Raw genomic sequence first — 15,092 nt, 5'->3', positions numbered from 1 at the left:
AATACACTAAAGAACAAACATTCATAAATACATTGTTTGTTGTGTTAAAACTTGCAATAAATAACATCCAAGCCTACCACCTTTTAAACTCATATAACTGACATAATGAACACTACATTCTCTTGCATCATGCAATTATATTGTATGTGTGATCCAAAGCTAATCCGAAGCTAGTAGTTAAGGCCAACCTCAGTATACCTCACAAGTAAATGCTATCACTAGAGGTTTCCATTGCTCAGATGGGAGATTCCTGGCCTTTTTCCACTAATGGTGGGTCATGGAAAGTTATGCTGAGGTTGAATGGTTTGGGAACTCCTGACCTGTATGCATGCTGCTCCTTGCAAGTCACTGACGGGCACCAGCAAGCCGCTGGAAGCGCCAGTCTGACCAATCACAGCGCAGGCCGTGCGGCTCCAGCGTGTCTGTGCAGCTGTGAGATTAAGACGTGTGGGGTTTCAAGGGGCGAGGTGTCGAACAGGTAATGGCCTCATTTGCGTACGGCCATCAAGGTGAGCGGGGAGAAAATCATTTTTTCGGAAGGGGCGAGTGCGTCCACCTTTCCTGCCCCCCTTTGCTGCAGAGCTCCGCTCTGTGCTGAGGTGCCTCCCTGCACGGGTTCCCTGGAGCTGGCGCCAGGCGCCGGGCCTACAGAGCAGGGCTCAGAGTGCAGGCGATTTGCATACTGCTCATTTGCAAGTCAAATACCTCCCTCTCCTCTGCGGCTCCGCGTGCGTGTACCTGTGTGTGCGTGTATGCATGTGTGTGTATATGTGTGTGTGGGGCAAGATTTACCTGCCTGTCTTCACATGGGCAGGCCTGTGGAATGACAGTGTCCCAGCGGCTATGAAACTGATTTTGTGCTTTTTTTTTTTACCTGTTGATGCGGTTTCATCTGTTTCCATGACCAACAGATCGCACTGGGAATCAGTGGAAAACAGTGAGAGCACAGGCTGGTCTGGGAAACAGTGGGAGTGGTTACAGTGGTAACAGTGGGTACAGTCTTCACCTGTGCAACAGCTCGCACCAGTGTATGTGTGAAAAACATCATATAGTCTGACAGTTGTCACCTTCTTCTCTATTTGTATTAAAAAAAACCTGTTCTTGTTCACACTGGGAAGTTTGGATTGCTTTTTTGTCGGCACCGGCCTTGATGTGGTGGGTTTTCTCTAAGGGCATGCTGTGGTTTGCAATGCAGTGTTTGGGGCCCAACCTCGTCTGTGTTACCATCCCTCTCTCTTTCTCTTTCTCTCCCTCTCTCTCTTTCTCTCCCTCTCTCTCTTTCTCTCCCTCTCTCTCTCTCTCTCTCTCTCTCTCTCTCTCTCTCTCTCTCTCTCTCTCTCTCTCTCTCACTCTCTCTCTCTCTCTCTCTCTCTCTCTCTCTCCTCTCTCTCTCTCTCTCTCTCTCTCTCTCTCTCTCTCCTCTCTCTATCTCTCTCTCTCTCTCTCTCTCTCTCTCTCTCTCTCTCTCTCTCTCTCTCTCTCTCTCTCTCTCTCTCTCCCTCCCCCCTCCCTCTCTTTTCTTCTTCCCTGACTGTTCTCATTTCCTCATTTGCATGTTTTTCTCCCAGGGGTATTTTGGTATTGAAACGTGGGGGGGTCATCCCCTTACTAACGGCAGTTGTTAGCATCACCATGTTCCTCAAAGGAGCACCAGATAGGAAAATAAACCACATACCAACAGATCTTCTGAAAACCTCAGTCTGACCTTACCATCCCGACAGTAGAGTGTTTTTAAAGTAACTTAAGCGATTCGTTTATGGCCAGCATGCATTTTGTTTTGGATTTTCTGCCACAGGCAACTGGCGAGGCACTGATTGGCAGTCTCTCTCCACACCCGCGGACGCATTTTTCATCCGGTAATACCATGTTTGCCAAAACAGCAACAACTTTCACCGGTGAAGTCAAGACACTGAGAGGGGTTTTGGTCTTTTAGGCTTGTCTTTACATAAATAACACTGAGTTTGGATGTTTGATCAGTGTAAAAATCCAGCTGCTTTTCAGTCATGGTCTACCATCCCAGGTATGGAAACACGAGACACAGCTGGTTATGCCAGTGGTAAGGAACGGGACAAGTCACCAGCACATTGTCGGTTCAGTTCCCTTACGAGTCACTGGTGCTGCACGTTGTTGAGTAACCTGCAGTATAAATGGATGTCACGTACAGGAAAAACATAATCCATTCAAGCTGGTCCAGATACGCAAATTCTGTATGTAATGACATCTGTGTGGTCTGGTTACAAACATGTTGTAAAAAGGAATCAGGTGGATTAAAAAGGGGCAAGTGACCCTGAAGTGCACCTGGCTGCTTCATTTTTTTTTTGGCATGGCTGGGTAAGGCAAATGGAAACATGTCCATGTGGCTCACCATCTTCCAGTGACAAAGCAGAAGGAAGTCAAAGGGGCATGAGCTCAAAGACTGTCTGTGTAGCAGTGGGCACATGGCTCTGCTGTATGCAATCTGAAGGAGAGCCTTCACCACCTCTTCCTTAGCCTAAACGGCAATTGTTAATTGATGTCAATCATTGTTAATTGATGGCAATCACTTAATTGTGTGCACGTGTGTTAGTTTGTGTGGGGTACCAGCCTATTGGATAATGAGCCACACCTTACTGATTGAGGCCTGATTAAATACAGGTGTGGCTGCAGAGCAGAGAAGGCTCACTTTGTCCCTGCTGTGGGCTTGTGTAGGCTGGTTTCCTTTGTTTGTCTGGTTTTAAAATAAATGATTGGTTTTTAACCTTTTGTTTCTGGCTCATTTATGGAGAAGTGGCAGCTTCTTTGCAACAGGCATTCAGCATCCTGGGGTTAAGTTTAAAGTAGCATCACTGGGTTAAATGTAGGCAGGATATCTGCTGGATTTCCATGTTGCTCTGATTACCTGGCCAGTTCTGAGGATATCTGCAGGTGTGGCAGTTAGGAATAGGAAGTATGCTGGAGCTGTTGGTAGATACACACGCACACACACACACACACTCAAAATTACATAAGTACACATACACAGTCATACTAACTCAGTCTTACACACATACAGTGTGTATGTATATCAACATGTATACAAATACACATTCACTGATACACACACATATACTCACATGAACAAGCACTGACACACTCTCATACAAGCACACACACACACACACACCTGTCCCTGAGCAAGAAAGCAGAAGTTGGATTCTACTTTCAGCTCCTTGTGAGTGTGACTCCGCCCCCCTCCACTCTCCCTCAGGCTAGCCCCGCCCCCCCTCCCAGCCCAGGTCCTGTTTACCAAGCCTGTGCATCTCCTGTTCCTCCAGACACGCTGACTGACGGATCCAAAGGATGTGCACCGTTTTGATTTCTTTAGCTTCGCCGCACCAGGATGTGAACCTAACTGTTCCACACCATGCCATGTTGCAAGGGAAATATAAACAGTCATTTGCATGGCGACCACAGATTTGTGTACCAACTGTAACAGACGTGGGGCAGACAGGCTTTCTTTTTTCTCCCCGCACAAGGACACTGATTTCAGGCCCCTACTCTCTCACTCACCCACCCACCCTGGGGCACTGATGCTGAAACCGGGCTGTACAATCTGAAGCCTTCAGTGAGGCCCAGACTGGCTCTGTGTCCTTAATCTCTCTCACAAATACATTTACAATACATTTACTGTCAGATAAACCCTAATGGATTTAGTTACCAGATTGTTGTTACAAAAAGTAACAGCGCTGTAGATTCAGTTGCTTACCAGACATACTCCTGTAACCTAAGGAGTGATTTTTTTTTTTTCACCATTTTCCCCGTTGCGCAACCCTATTTTGGATTCAGAGAGTGTACACTGGGCTTGCCTCACAGTGAAAAGCTTTGTACTTGTGCACAAGCGCTGAGGTGAGACAAATGAAATCCATCAGTCCACCCAAAACCAACGGCTGTTGTTCCCACCACAGGTCCTATAGCACAGTGGAGCAGGCGCTCATTGGAGGATAGGCGCTATTCTGCTGATGTAGGGTAAGAATAGAATGCCATCATTGTCATTGTACATTGTTGTACAACGAAATTTGCTGTGCAGCCCCTGAGATGGTAAAAGCAGCTCGCAGGTGCCTGATGAGTGTCAGGGGGCCTGGAAGTGATGAGACAAACACCCCCTGGCTGACCTACCCACCCTTATCCACAGCCATTGCGTCAAATCACATGGCTGGGATCGAAACCGGGCCATAGGGCTTAGCTTGCTCTCAAAGCAAACCCCTTGCCCACTGAGCTTCGGTGCTCATTGGCGGATAATGGCAATGGTATGTGCTTAGCTCACTCACACACACTGAGCTTCCCCAATGGAAGCAAGTACTTAGTTTAAACAACCTACCAAGACAGACCTACCAAGACTTCAGTTACCGCCTTTACTCTGGCACTCAATGCGCTGTTTGAATTCAGATCTTGTTAGTTGCCCTATACCCTGTAGCTGTATAAATTAGCTAGTACTGTGTCCTCAAACTGACTTTGCTCTCAGCTGAGAACTACTGTCTCATTGTGGAATTATAGTGTCTGCTAAATAAATAAATGTAAATGTAAATGTAAATGTAAGCATATTTAACTATATTACTTGTTGGACTCATTGTAGTCATTTAATGCTAATGTTAATGTTAAAGACAATAAAGCCAGTTTTTTTTCACAGTTCGACGAAACGTATTACAATTATATAAATGTAACGTATACATATCATGGTCAAGAGGGGCAATTTGGGTTTGCTGGGTTTTGACAAAATAACATAACAAAACACACTAGCAAGCTGAGGCTGGAAAAGTGAAGGAGTCAAGTGTGGAGTTTTATAAGCAAACATTCACAAAGGATGTCTGCAGTCAAACACAACTCTGGATCAAAAGGAGACACAGACGTAGTCTTCTTTCCTACAGAAGAAGCAAACAAGAACCCAAAGACACACCTTATCAATGATCACTAAGTCAGGAAAGTGAATGTTTAACACAGAATTAAATAGGTCGAACATGTGGATGCACCACAATCCATCAGCCTCCTTCAACTACAGTTAGGTGGCAATCACAATATGAAGGCCATTGCTATGCATCGTAACGTCTGTCATTTTCTCACAAATGTCAGTTCAGTTCAGTTCTTTCCACGTGAAATCAGTTCTGGTCACCCTTCTGTGAATGATGTTGTCTGTTGTTGACCGCCCACCCCCTACACAGACGTTGAAACAACAGATATAGGTGTAAATGACCTGATTTGCCTTTAAGAGTTCCAGAGTGTCCAGACACCGGGGGAAGGAGGGTTAAATGATAAAAAAACAAGATCTCTGCTGCAAATCTTCCACAACTCACCAGAAGCCCCCTTGACTTCCTACAACCTGAAGTCAACCCATTTCCTGGTGCATCCTGACTGTGATGTAAAAGAGTTCATTTTAATATGGAGTCTAAAACAAACACAATATCCAAGGTATCAACAAAACACAAAAAAAACAAAGATAAAAATAAACCAAAAGAAAAACCAGAAAACAAATCCTGGATACATAACACAGCGTGCGGCAGCCTGGAACCATTGTTCTGCTTGGCGTGTCCCCTGTCTGTGAACACACGTGAGAAGTGATTTGCATGGAGTTCCAGGTATATATTTGAATGAAGCTGGACTACGGCTCTATCTCTGCTAGTGCCAGAGATTTCTGTCTGCCTCTGGGAAAGGATGGGACTCTCACCACTACATGACTTCTGCATGAGGATTTCTGCATCCTGCTCTTCAAGGAAACAGACATTCGGAGAACAAACACAGAAAGGGAAAAAAACCACCGGTCTCTGTTTGGGTTGTCATACTTGAAAGCACAGGCAAATTATCTATCAAATGTGTGTAATTCGATCACTCATCACCTGTGTGTGCAGTATCTGTTTGCATTTTTCTTTATAGTTTCAGTAAAGAATCACAGTTTTATTCAAAGGATCATTCTTTATTTTTAAAAGATAAAATCCATTACAAAAGTCACTTATTATATTTTTACATATGATTTCATAAATAGTATTACTAAACTCTTACTGTTTAAATAAAAAATATGCCAAAGTATACAATCAGAAGCCTATGCAGTACATGCACACCCTGGCAGCGGAGGAAGAGTCAGGAGTCTGTGGAGCACCTACAAATGGAGGAGACCCGGTGCGCCATGCCGAAACGCAGCTCACTTCAATACTCATTTCAACAATTTACAGGAGGAGAGAGGGGACCCAGACGCTTGCCAGATGCCTTGTTAGAAGGTTGCAGATCTTAAGTCTTATCGTACATGGCCTCTTGCTTGTTGAGAATGTCAGCACTGTAATGAGTGTATGTGTTAGTGTCTGTGTTTTTGTGTGTGTGTGTGTACATGCGTGTGTGCGCGTGTATACGTGTGCGTGTCTATGGTTGAGAGTGACAGAGAGAGAAAGAGAAAAAGAGGGAGGATATTTGCAGAAGGTGTGGATCAGTCGTTGGGATAGGTTGCAGTGCTCTTTCACGCTCTTCCACCCTTCCACCTCTCATTCTCCTACCCACCTTCACTCTCTCCTACCCTTCTCTCTTTTTCTCTCCCACCCCTCCTTCTGTCTTTGTTGGCTTTTGCTCTTCCTCTCTCTCCCTCTCCCTCCCATCCCCAATCTCTCTTTCTCTCTCTCTCTCTCTCTCTCTCTCTCTCTCTCTCTCCCTCCCATCCCCAATCTCTCTCTCTCTCTCTCTCCCTCTCTCACTCTCTCTCTACCCCTCTCTCTCTCTCTCTCTCTCTCCCTCCCATCCCCAATCTCTCTCTCTCTCTCTCTCTCTCTCTCTCTCGCTCTCTCTCTCTCTCTCTCTCTCTCCCTCTCTCTCTCCCTCTCCCTCTCTCTCTACCTTTCTACTCTGCTCTCCCCTCCTTCTGAATGTATGCCTGGCTTGCTCTCATGGTGGCTACTCTGTCCTCATCCCCTCCTGAATGAACACCATGCCTGTTCCCGTAGCGGCTGCTCTGCCCTCTCTCTCCTTCTCATTTAATGCCATGCTGGCTCTCATGGTGCCTGCGCAGATCCACCTTGCGCTGGAAGCCCTTGGAGCAGATCTCACAGCCGAAGGGCTTGAAGCCCGTGTGCTTTCGGCTGTGGGTGATGAGGTTGGAGCTCTGACTGAAGGCCTTGCCGCACACCTGGCACTTATGCGGCTTCTCTCCTGCAGGGACACACACACACACACACACAGTCTGAGTCATTTACAAGGAAAATGTGCCATGTTGTTAGCTTTGTTAAGAACTCAGTGACATAGGAAGATACAACCAGCCTGCCTTAGGGAAACATACTTTAATTGCCAGGAACACAGAAACAAGTTGTAACTTGAGAAAGGCATCGGCATAATGGAACAACATTAATTACTTTACCATTGCTTTTCATTCGTTTTTTCCATGTTTTCCCTGGTTTGTTTTTTCATAGACAAAATTTTTTAAACCCTTGAAAGTACATAGCTTACTATGTTATCTAAATGCAGAGCAATGTGAAATGACATTAGAGCTTCTCAGTAGATTTATAATTCATGATAATTCTGAAATAGCACAGACATGCAGCTCTCAACAGTATCAGTGACTTGGGGGAAAGAATCAAGCTATTGTTCAGATTTGTAAAACATTAATTAAAGATAGATTTTACTACTCTTGCCAGAGGGTTCCTTCAGAAAATTTTCAGTAGACTGGGAGAACTAGCTATGCAAATCAGAAGCCTGATAGTTTAAGCTTTTTTCATTTGTTTTATTTTATCAGCAGAGTCATAGTACAGCTGGAGATGATTCATCCTTAGCTCTGTACTTTGAAAGCAAATATTATAAAGTTATAATCGATCCAACCTGACAGACAAGATCCATCAAAATGTGTTCAAAATGATGATGACATTTGCATGGAAAACATGGTTTTGTCTTGATAAAAGTGTTTATTTAGCAAATGGCTGCTACATTCTCCCAATCGTTATTTAGCCGTTGGATACATCTGATTGGTCGATAAAAGATATTCAAATTACACCTCCTAAAATTTCATAACATGACATGATAGCTCAAGTAAGGTGACAGTTTCCTGGTCTCTCGGAATATTTAGGACAGACAAGCCATTATGCACAACACTGGCGCAGGTGCATTGGTGACCCTAGTAATACCACAACTGAATATATAACACTCAGAGAAAGTAGCCATCACATTATGTTTACTTAGTCCACAGCAACTGAAACAGCTTACAATTTTCACCACTTATACAGCTGGATATTTCCTGAGAAAAGGACACTGCCCAAGGGGTAACAGCAGCGTCCCATCTGTTCACCAATCCTCTGAAACAATATTTTACCATTTCAGAAAAGTTAGGCTTGGGGAGTCCTCCATTTTTACGCATTTAACATTAGGAGCACTCTCAGTTAACAATATTAAGCACAGCGCAGCACATTTACAGCATAAGGAAATCCAGATTCACAGCCACAGGCGTTTAAAATAACCACATTTTTTCTGTGTATGTGTGGCAATGCAGTGTAGTGTAGTCATAATGAGCAGAGCTTGTAACCAGAAGGTTGCTGGGTCGATTCCCCACTGGGGCACTGCCACTGTACCCTGTACACTGCCTGTACCCCTCAGAGTGTCTGCTGAATGACAATAATGTAATATAATGTAATGTGAAGTTTCTCTCCCTTGCCCCCCCCCCCCCCCCAAAAAACTCCTCCCTCCTTTCCTGCCCCCTCCCACGGTTGCCTGCGGAGGCTCACCTGTGTGGATGTAGGTGTGCTTCTTCATGTCGGACTTCTGGTGGAACCTCTTTCCGCAGAACTGGCAGGGGTAGGGCCGGGTGTCTGAGTGGATGAGCAGGTGGGTGGACAGCGTGGATGAGCGCTTGAAGCTCTTCCCACACATCTTACACTCGAAGCTTCTCTCCTGAGGCAGAGGGTCACGCGTTAGCGTCACCATCCTCCAGCTGCACCAAGCCTCTGACTCATTTTGTGACGAAGTAACACCTATCATATTTTCATGTTTACATGACGCACCTTAGAGCATATTTTCAAAGAGCTGACCTTCAAAGACATGTCATTTATTCATCAATGCATTCACAGTGGTGGGCTCGTCAGGTAGCTGTGTTTAGCCTAGAGACCAGTCAGGGTAAAGGGTGTTGAGTGTTCTCTGAATAAAATGCCCAGGTTTCGGTTCTGCAACATTCCTGGTGAAATCTGCTATAGTGTAGGATGTCCAAACTCAACCAAATCCTGTGAAAAATCATCTGGGTTTGTGGTGCAAGTACAAACTATAAGAATGTTTCAGGCGTTCAGATTCTCCTCAGATAATGGATTTTAAATACTTTGCTGTGCTGGTACGTTTATGGGGTGTACATGTCATTAAATACAGAAAGCCTCTTTAAAAAAGCGCATTAAAAACCAAGGTGAGGATGCAGGTGCCTCCAGACTGAGCACGGGGCACAGACCGCTCCCAGGTACCTGTGAGTGGACGTTCATGTGCTGCTCCAGGCTGACGGCGTGGCCAAAGGTCTTGCGGCAGACGCTGCAGCCGAACGGCCGTGTGCCGCTGTGGGACCGCCGCACGTGAACCTCCAGCCCGTGGGGGGTGGAAAACACCTGGCGGGGGGGGGACCGGAAAGGGAGCTCTCATTTCACAAAACACTACCGACCAAGTCATAAATCACACAGCAATTCAGGAGGATGCTGAGGGTGGATGGTTGCCTAGGAGCTGGATTGGGAGGGGGTGTGGCTGCATCTGAGGGGGAATGAGTGGAGAAGGATGGGGGGGTGCGGGGCAAGAAATTCTAAGAAGAAGGAGGAAGTCTACGATCTCATGTAGCAAATCATAGAATTTGATAGAATTTGACAGAATGCTTACTACTGTGTCTATGTTCACTATATCCACTGTTTTCTGTCCTTCATTGCAGGTGTAATGATGTGTTAAAAATCAGATCACCAAATAAAAAACAACAGTATTATGTTTCTGTGTCAGGAAACACCCCAGGGAAATGGGTAATAACATGGAAAAATCTAGTAACAATGAACTTTCCCTTGATTGTGTGGATCATTACACAGACATAAAAAACAAGGTAACAATTACAATGAAGTTATGTGGGATCCAAGCTGTGGAGTAGAGTGCTTGCAACATTATCCTCACATTGGATTGTGTCAGTGCTGCTTCAGTACTACCAAAGATATTCTACATATTCACATTGACCAGACAGTCAAGATGGGGTGTGATCAGGACATTCAAGGCGTACAGCACTGGAACTTCCCGTTATCAATCAAAACTTCCTTGACAAGGAGGTAAGGAGCATGGACATAAGGCAGAGCTAGAATATCTAGTCAGAATTTAGAATATCTGTGGTAGAATCTCACGGCCCTCTCTTCATTTGACCTTTAACCTTTAACCTTTCCCCTGCGGCTGATAAAGGCAGGAGCCCCCTTCTGTAACGGAGGGCAGGCTGTGCTCACCTTGTCGCAGGTGATGCAGTGGTAGGTGTCAGAGGTGGGGGAGTAGTGGGTGCTGCAGTCCAGGGGCTGGGCAGGGTCGGGGCTCTGTTTGATGTGCGCCCCATACAGGGAGCTTGCGTGCTGCAGGAGAGAAGGGGGGAAGCCCATCTGCCGAAAGTCATAGGGGGAGCGCAGGGGGTCCCAGGAAAAGGGGGGCTTGTAGTATGAGGGAAACTCAGGGAGCTGGGGCTCTGAGGTCGGACAGGGAGGGAGGGGAGGTGGACAGAAAGACAGAACAGCTTAGATAGTCAGCAAGCCAATCAAATTCCACTCATTTCAAGCAGCAGCTCAGAGTAGCACATAGTGGGGCTGGACTTAAAGCCAGAAGGTTGCACGTTGTAATCCCGGCTAAGGCAGTTAGACTATTTAAAGGAAATTGCTTTGGTGAATACTCAACTGTATAAGTTAATGACAAAACGAATTAAGTTCTTCAAAGATACGGTTGTTTGTTAAAATGAATCAACGACAACAACAAACAGTTTGGGATATGAACTTTTTCCCGCCTGTGCGTTCCCGTGACAGAGTGGAAATCCTCACCTGGGGTGTAATAGGTGGCCTCGGAGTGGACGGGGTTCACGCTGGCATCCGGGTGAGTGGGTACGGCACAGTCTGCATCCTGCTTGGATTTGACATAGGGGTAGGGGTCAGGGTCGGGGAGTCCGGGGCGCGCCTCTGGCTGGGACTGCCCCAGGGCATCCTGGTCCTGAGGCTCTGACGGCAACAGTTCTGAAACGCAGGACATGGTTTCACTGCCAATGTAACAACACGGAAGGTGAACACTACACCTGCTATAGGCTTTCAGCCAATAGCAGTGCCACACTCCTCCCTGATGGCTGAAGCTAAGCGGGGCTGACTGTGGTCAACATGGGAGACCTGTTGGGAAAACCAGGTTGCTGTAGAAAGTTGCATCAACAGCCCAATAGGAGGCAGTCTTTCCTCTGAACTAAGCGAAAAACCAATGCCCCGAGCACAGTGATGGGGATGCTGCTCTGAAGGCTATTGGTCATTAAAAGCTCACAGCATTTCCCTGTGTCCTGTCCAAGATCTATGTCTGCTTTTGAATCTTCCCCTGGTTTGACTGGCTAAATGAACCCCACCCTCTCTGCCTCTGCTGCCGTGTGGTGAGTCCTCTGGTGCAAAATGGCCATACATCATCCCCCCCCCCATTCCGTCACCTTTGCTATGGATTATTTTAAGACCTGTGACAATATATTTAGTGAGTGAAATCTGTTGTTTTTTGTTATTTATTAAATGGCAGACACTCTTATCCAGAGTGGTGTACAAGGCTAATTTGACATGTTATATTACATATCATCTCAAAATATCAATCTCGATATATCGATAAAATAATCGATAATGGAACAGACAGACCCACAACAGCAACCACATAACTAAAAAAATACCATGACAAGGTGTCAAACTAAAAAAAACAATGTCAAATTATAACAATATGTATAAACATTAAAACGGCACCTAACGATTATTAAGAGGAACATGCTCTAATCATACTTAAGTGAATACAACACCTGATTATCTATTACTGGCATATAACATTCCATTTCAATTTCGTCAGTAGGCAGACGCTCTCATCCAGGCCGTCTTATAAAAGTGCATACAAAAAGTTAGGCGAAGAGCAGGGACGATGCCAAATCACCAGTCTCACAACTGAACATAATGTACCTTTATTACCCGCAGGGGACTTGGACCCACCAATTTTCATTTACCACACAGAATGGGCCTGGTGTGTGTGAACGAAAAAAACGTGTTTGTGTGCCTTTTCCCATTATAACAGAACGAAAACAGTAAGGTTTCTGCTTCTTGAGTGGACTACTTCGTTAACCACAGGCGCCGCTTACAAAATGAGAGTGAGCCTCACAACGATGTGCTTTGAGCTTAATGTGAAATCAACAAATTTCATCTTTACATTTAAGTCGCCATGTCTTATATTTCATCAATTGTCTATCGTTGCAACTTGTGCCGCTGTGTTATGGGGCGCTATGGAAACGGTATGATGGTTTAGTTTGTTACTCGCTACATTTCCGTCTATGGCTCTATGCTGCCCCAGTTCGCATATCTATAATATTTTGTGCACTTTAATTATTTCCTATCATGGGTAAAATACACAAAACAGTATTTTTGTTCCACACCCAGAGTCCCTCTTCCCCCCGTGGCAGTTCGCTTGGTCTAAACAGGTGAAATAATCTTGCTTCTCAGTTCTCTCACACCTGCCTGAGGTGCGCTGGAAGATTACAGGATTGAACGCTCTTTATTTGAATAGGACTCGTTTGCATATCCGTGACAGCAAACCCCCTAACCGCTCGACGTACGATTTCCATGAAGCAAAGCTAGCCCGGTGTAATCCCAGTGTGGAGTGCACAGTAACAGTCAAGCGACTTTATTCGCGGCGGCGAAGCTCTGTCGGGCCGTAATAATGTAAACTACTTCTGCGGCCTCACGCTAGCCTGCATAAACCACAGGGCGCCGGCGACGTGCCTCCAGTGGTGTATGGAGTTGTGTAACTTTATAGCGAATCTTTTTGAGCGAAACGTCAATGGTAACGCAAATTCTCGGAAGCAACCCTAATATCTCCTCGCTGCATTTTGTGTTTATGCACATCGCACCCTTTTGCGCTGGAGTCGATTCAACTGGTGTCCATCATTGCGTCATTATAAATGCCAGCCCAGTACGTAGGCCTGCTTCTAACTGATACATGAGTTGAGGCTACAGCAATCACTCTAAAACGCATCTCATAATCAACGTTTAATCATAGCTTTGTAGTAAAAATTGCGCTTTAGATAGGTGTTATTTTCAAAACTCCTTTTAGTATAGCACCGATGCTGGATGTCTTTGCCAAGTGTAACACGGTCAAGCTCTTACTTGCGGTACGTGCTGCTTCTGACGAGTCTCTTAGTTCGGGCTGCACCTCGTCCGCAAACCGGTGACGGCTGTACGGTGACTTCTTACTCTTCACCAGAAAAGAACGAGGCATGGCTGCTCGGCTGCTTAGGGAAAATCAAGAGCACTCACGTTCCTCAGATTGTTCTTTTTCTTTTGTCTGTCGCACATTTCTGCGACACCATGTTCCAACAGGCACCGTCACCATCATAACAATTTTATTATAATTATTATAGTTATTGTTATCATTGCTATGTAAACTTTGTACAGGCTTGTACTTTTAAAGATGCTAAAAATGATCATGCAAGAACCTTTCAATATTAAAGCAAACAGAGCAATTAATCGATTACACATACTGTAAACTGGGGACACTGTACTGTAATTGTACATACAATTAACCAAAGCAAATGTTTAAATGACAGCTGAAATGACAGATACAAAAATACAGCAAATATTTAAATGAAAATTCATTTCACACCAAAACATGCAGGTAAAAATCACATAGTCACGTCTATAATGCATTAAAACATAGTAAAATAACTGTAAAATATATTTGTAACGCATCTTTTATTCCATTCAATCGAATTAATTTCCTTTACACCTGATAAGACTTAAACTTGTGCTCCCAATTCAGTTGGTACAATTGAAATGGCTACAATTCATTGGTAATTTTTTAAGAGTGTAAAGTCTATTTCCCTGCAAAATATATAAAGAGTTATCCATTCATTTGAGCCGCCTTCATTTACGTATCCAGACACATTTACGTAAATTAAAATGTCGACATTAAAATGTAACAGGTCCAAACATTAAGTGCACAAAAATGCGCATATCTATGCAGAGCTGCGTTGACGACGATTTTTGAAATTATTCATGCACTCGCAACAAAAAACTTGAGGGACCGCTTTCAAGATGTCAGTGATCCACTCCGTTGCATACAGCACATAATTGCCATAAAAACGAAATGCTTCAAACCGTAACGTATGTAATTACAAATATGTAATAACATGTTTTCTAGTCCAGGCAAGCATTAAACACTTGATGCCATTATGAAATCGTTCACACTCACCGAAAATTGTAAGGGACCCGGGGGACGATGCTATGCCAGTTTTTTGACGTTTGTTGTAGTTTTGCTTGATTTATCTGGGCAAATTTTCCTGCTCGAAATGGACAATTACCTGTATATATGCCCTGTAGTGATGGCTTTTTTCAGTCTTAAAAATCCCTTCATAAATTATTCAGAATCCTACCTACTGTCACTGCTCTGACTTATAGCGCTGCGCGTCCTCTCTCCCCTCCCTGATTTTCAATCTGATAATTTTGTGGTGGAATCTGACTGTGGTTTCGACCAATAGGAAGGCCAATACAGAAGGGAACATTTGCGTACAAACTACGGGACATTTTTTCACTCCCACGAACAGTTACGCAAAGATTGGAGCTTCAAAATAAGCAAACTTTGAGATGTTTTTCGTAACCTTCAACACTGTAAAACAGTTTACATATAATATTTATCTGCCTGTTTTACAATTGCAGTCGTGTTATGTTTTCATACTTTTTTAACTGCTCATTTTCGTCATACCTCTGTCTTCTAACATTAAGGTATCAGGCACTGGACGATAACTCCAGTCCGGCGATTTGGTTAATTATTTGCATGAACTCCAAATGTGCGCAGAAGGCGTCTTTCTGTTTATACTAATTAAATAATGTCTTCTTCGAAAACGCAATACTCAGTGGTATCCATAAATA

General features: G+C 44.5%; 1 protein-coding gene across 2 annotated transcripts; it reads right to left on the bottom strand.

The window, feature by feature from the left end:
* Positions 1–6,826: 6,826 nt before the first annotated feature.
* gfi1b (growth factor independent 1B transcription repressor) lies at positions 6,827–14,603 on the bottom strand. Of its 2 annotated transcripts, none has more exons than XM_036529738.1 (7): positions 14,416–14,603; positions 13,332–13,456; positions 10,992–11,180; positions 10,416–10,645; positions 9,420–9,557; positions 8,700–8,865; positions 6,827–7,140 (listed from the first exon to the last, which is right to left on the bottom strand). In XM_036529738.1, exons 2-7 carry the CDS (start codon positions 13,441–13,443, stop codon positions 6,962–6,964), a joined length of 1,014 nt encoding a protein of 337 aa, XP_036385631.1. In that variant the 5' UTR covers positions 13,444–13,456; positions 14,416–14,603; the 3' UTR covers positions 6,827–6,961. The 2 variants fall into 2 exon arrangements, with proteins under 2 accessions (XP_036385631.1, XP_036385630.1); XM_036529737.1 differs by having other exon boundaries at positions 13,332–13,453.
* Between the last annotated feature and the right edge of the window lie 489 nt (positions 14,604–15,092).

This window comes from Megalops cyprinoides, chromosome 5 (genome assembly GCF_013368585.1).
Source record: "Megalops cyprinoides isolate fMegCyp1 chromosome 5, fMegCyp1.pri, whole genome shotgun sequence".
Taxonomy (NCBI): Eukaryota; Metazoa; Chordata; class Actinopteri; order Elopiformes; family Megalopidae; genus Megalops; species Megalops cyprinoides.
Note: the sequence above shows the minus strand (reverse complement) of the source record. Positions and strands in the feature narration are given on the sequence as shown.

Coding starts and splice junctions, on each gene's coding strand:
- gfi1b (XM_036529738.1), bottom strand. CDS start 13,443: ATGCCTCGTTCTTTTCTGGTGAAGAGTAAGAAGTCACCGTACAGCCGT. Junction 10,646..10,991: donor GGCCACCTATTACACCCCAG/GTGAGGATTTCC, acceptor GTCCGACCTCAG/AGCCCCAGCTCCCTGAGTTT. Junction 7,141..8,699: donor GCACACCTACATCCACACAG/GTGAGCCTCCGC, acceptor GTGTCCCTGCAG/GAGAGAAGCCGCATAAGTGC.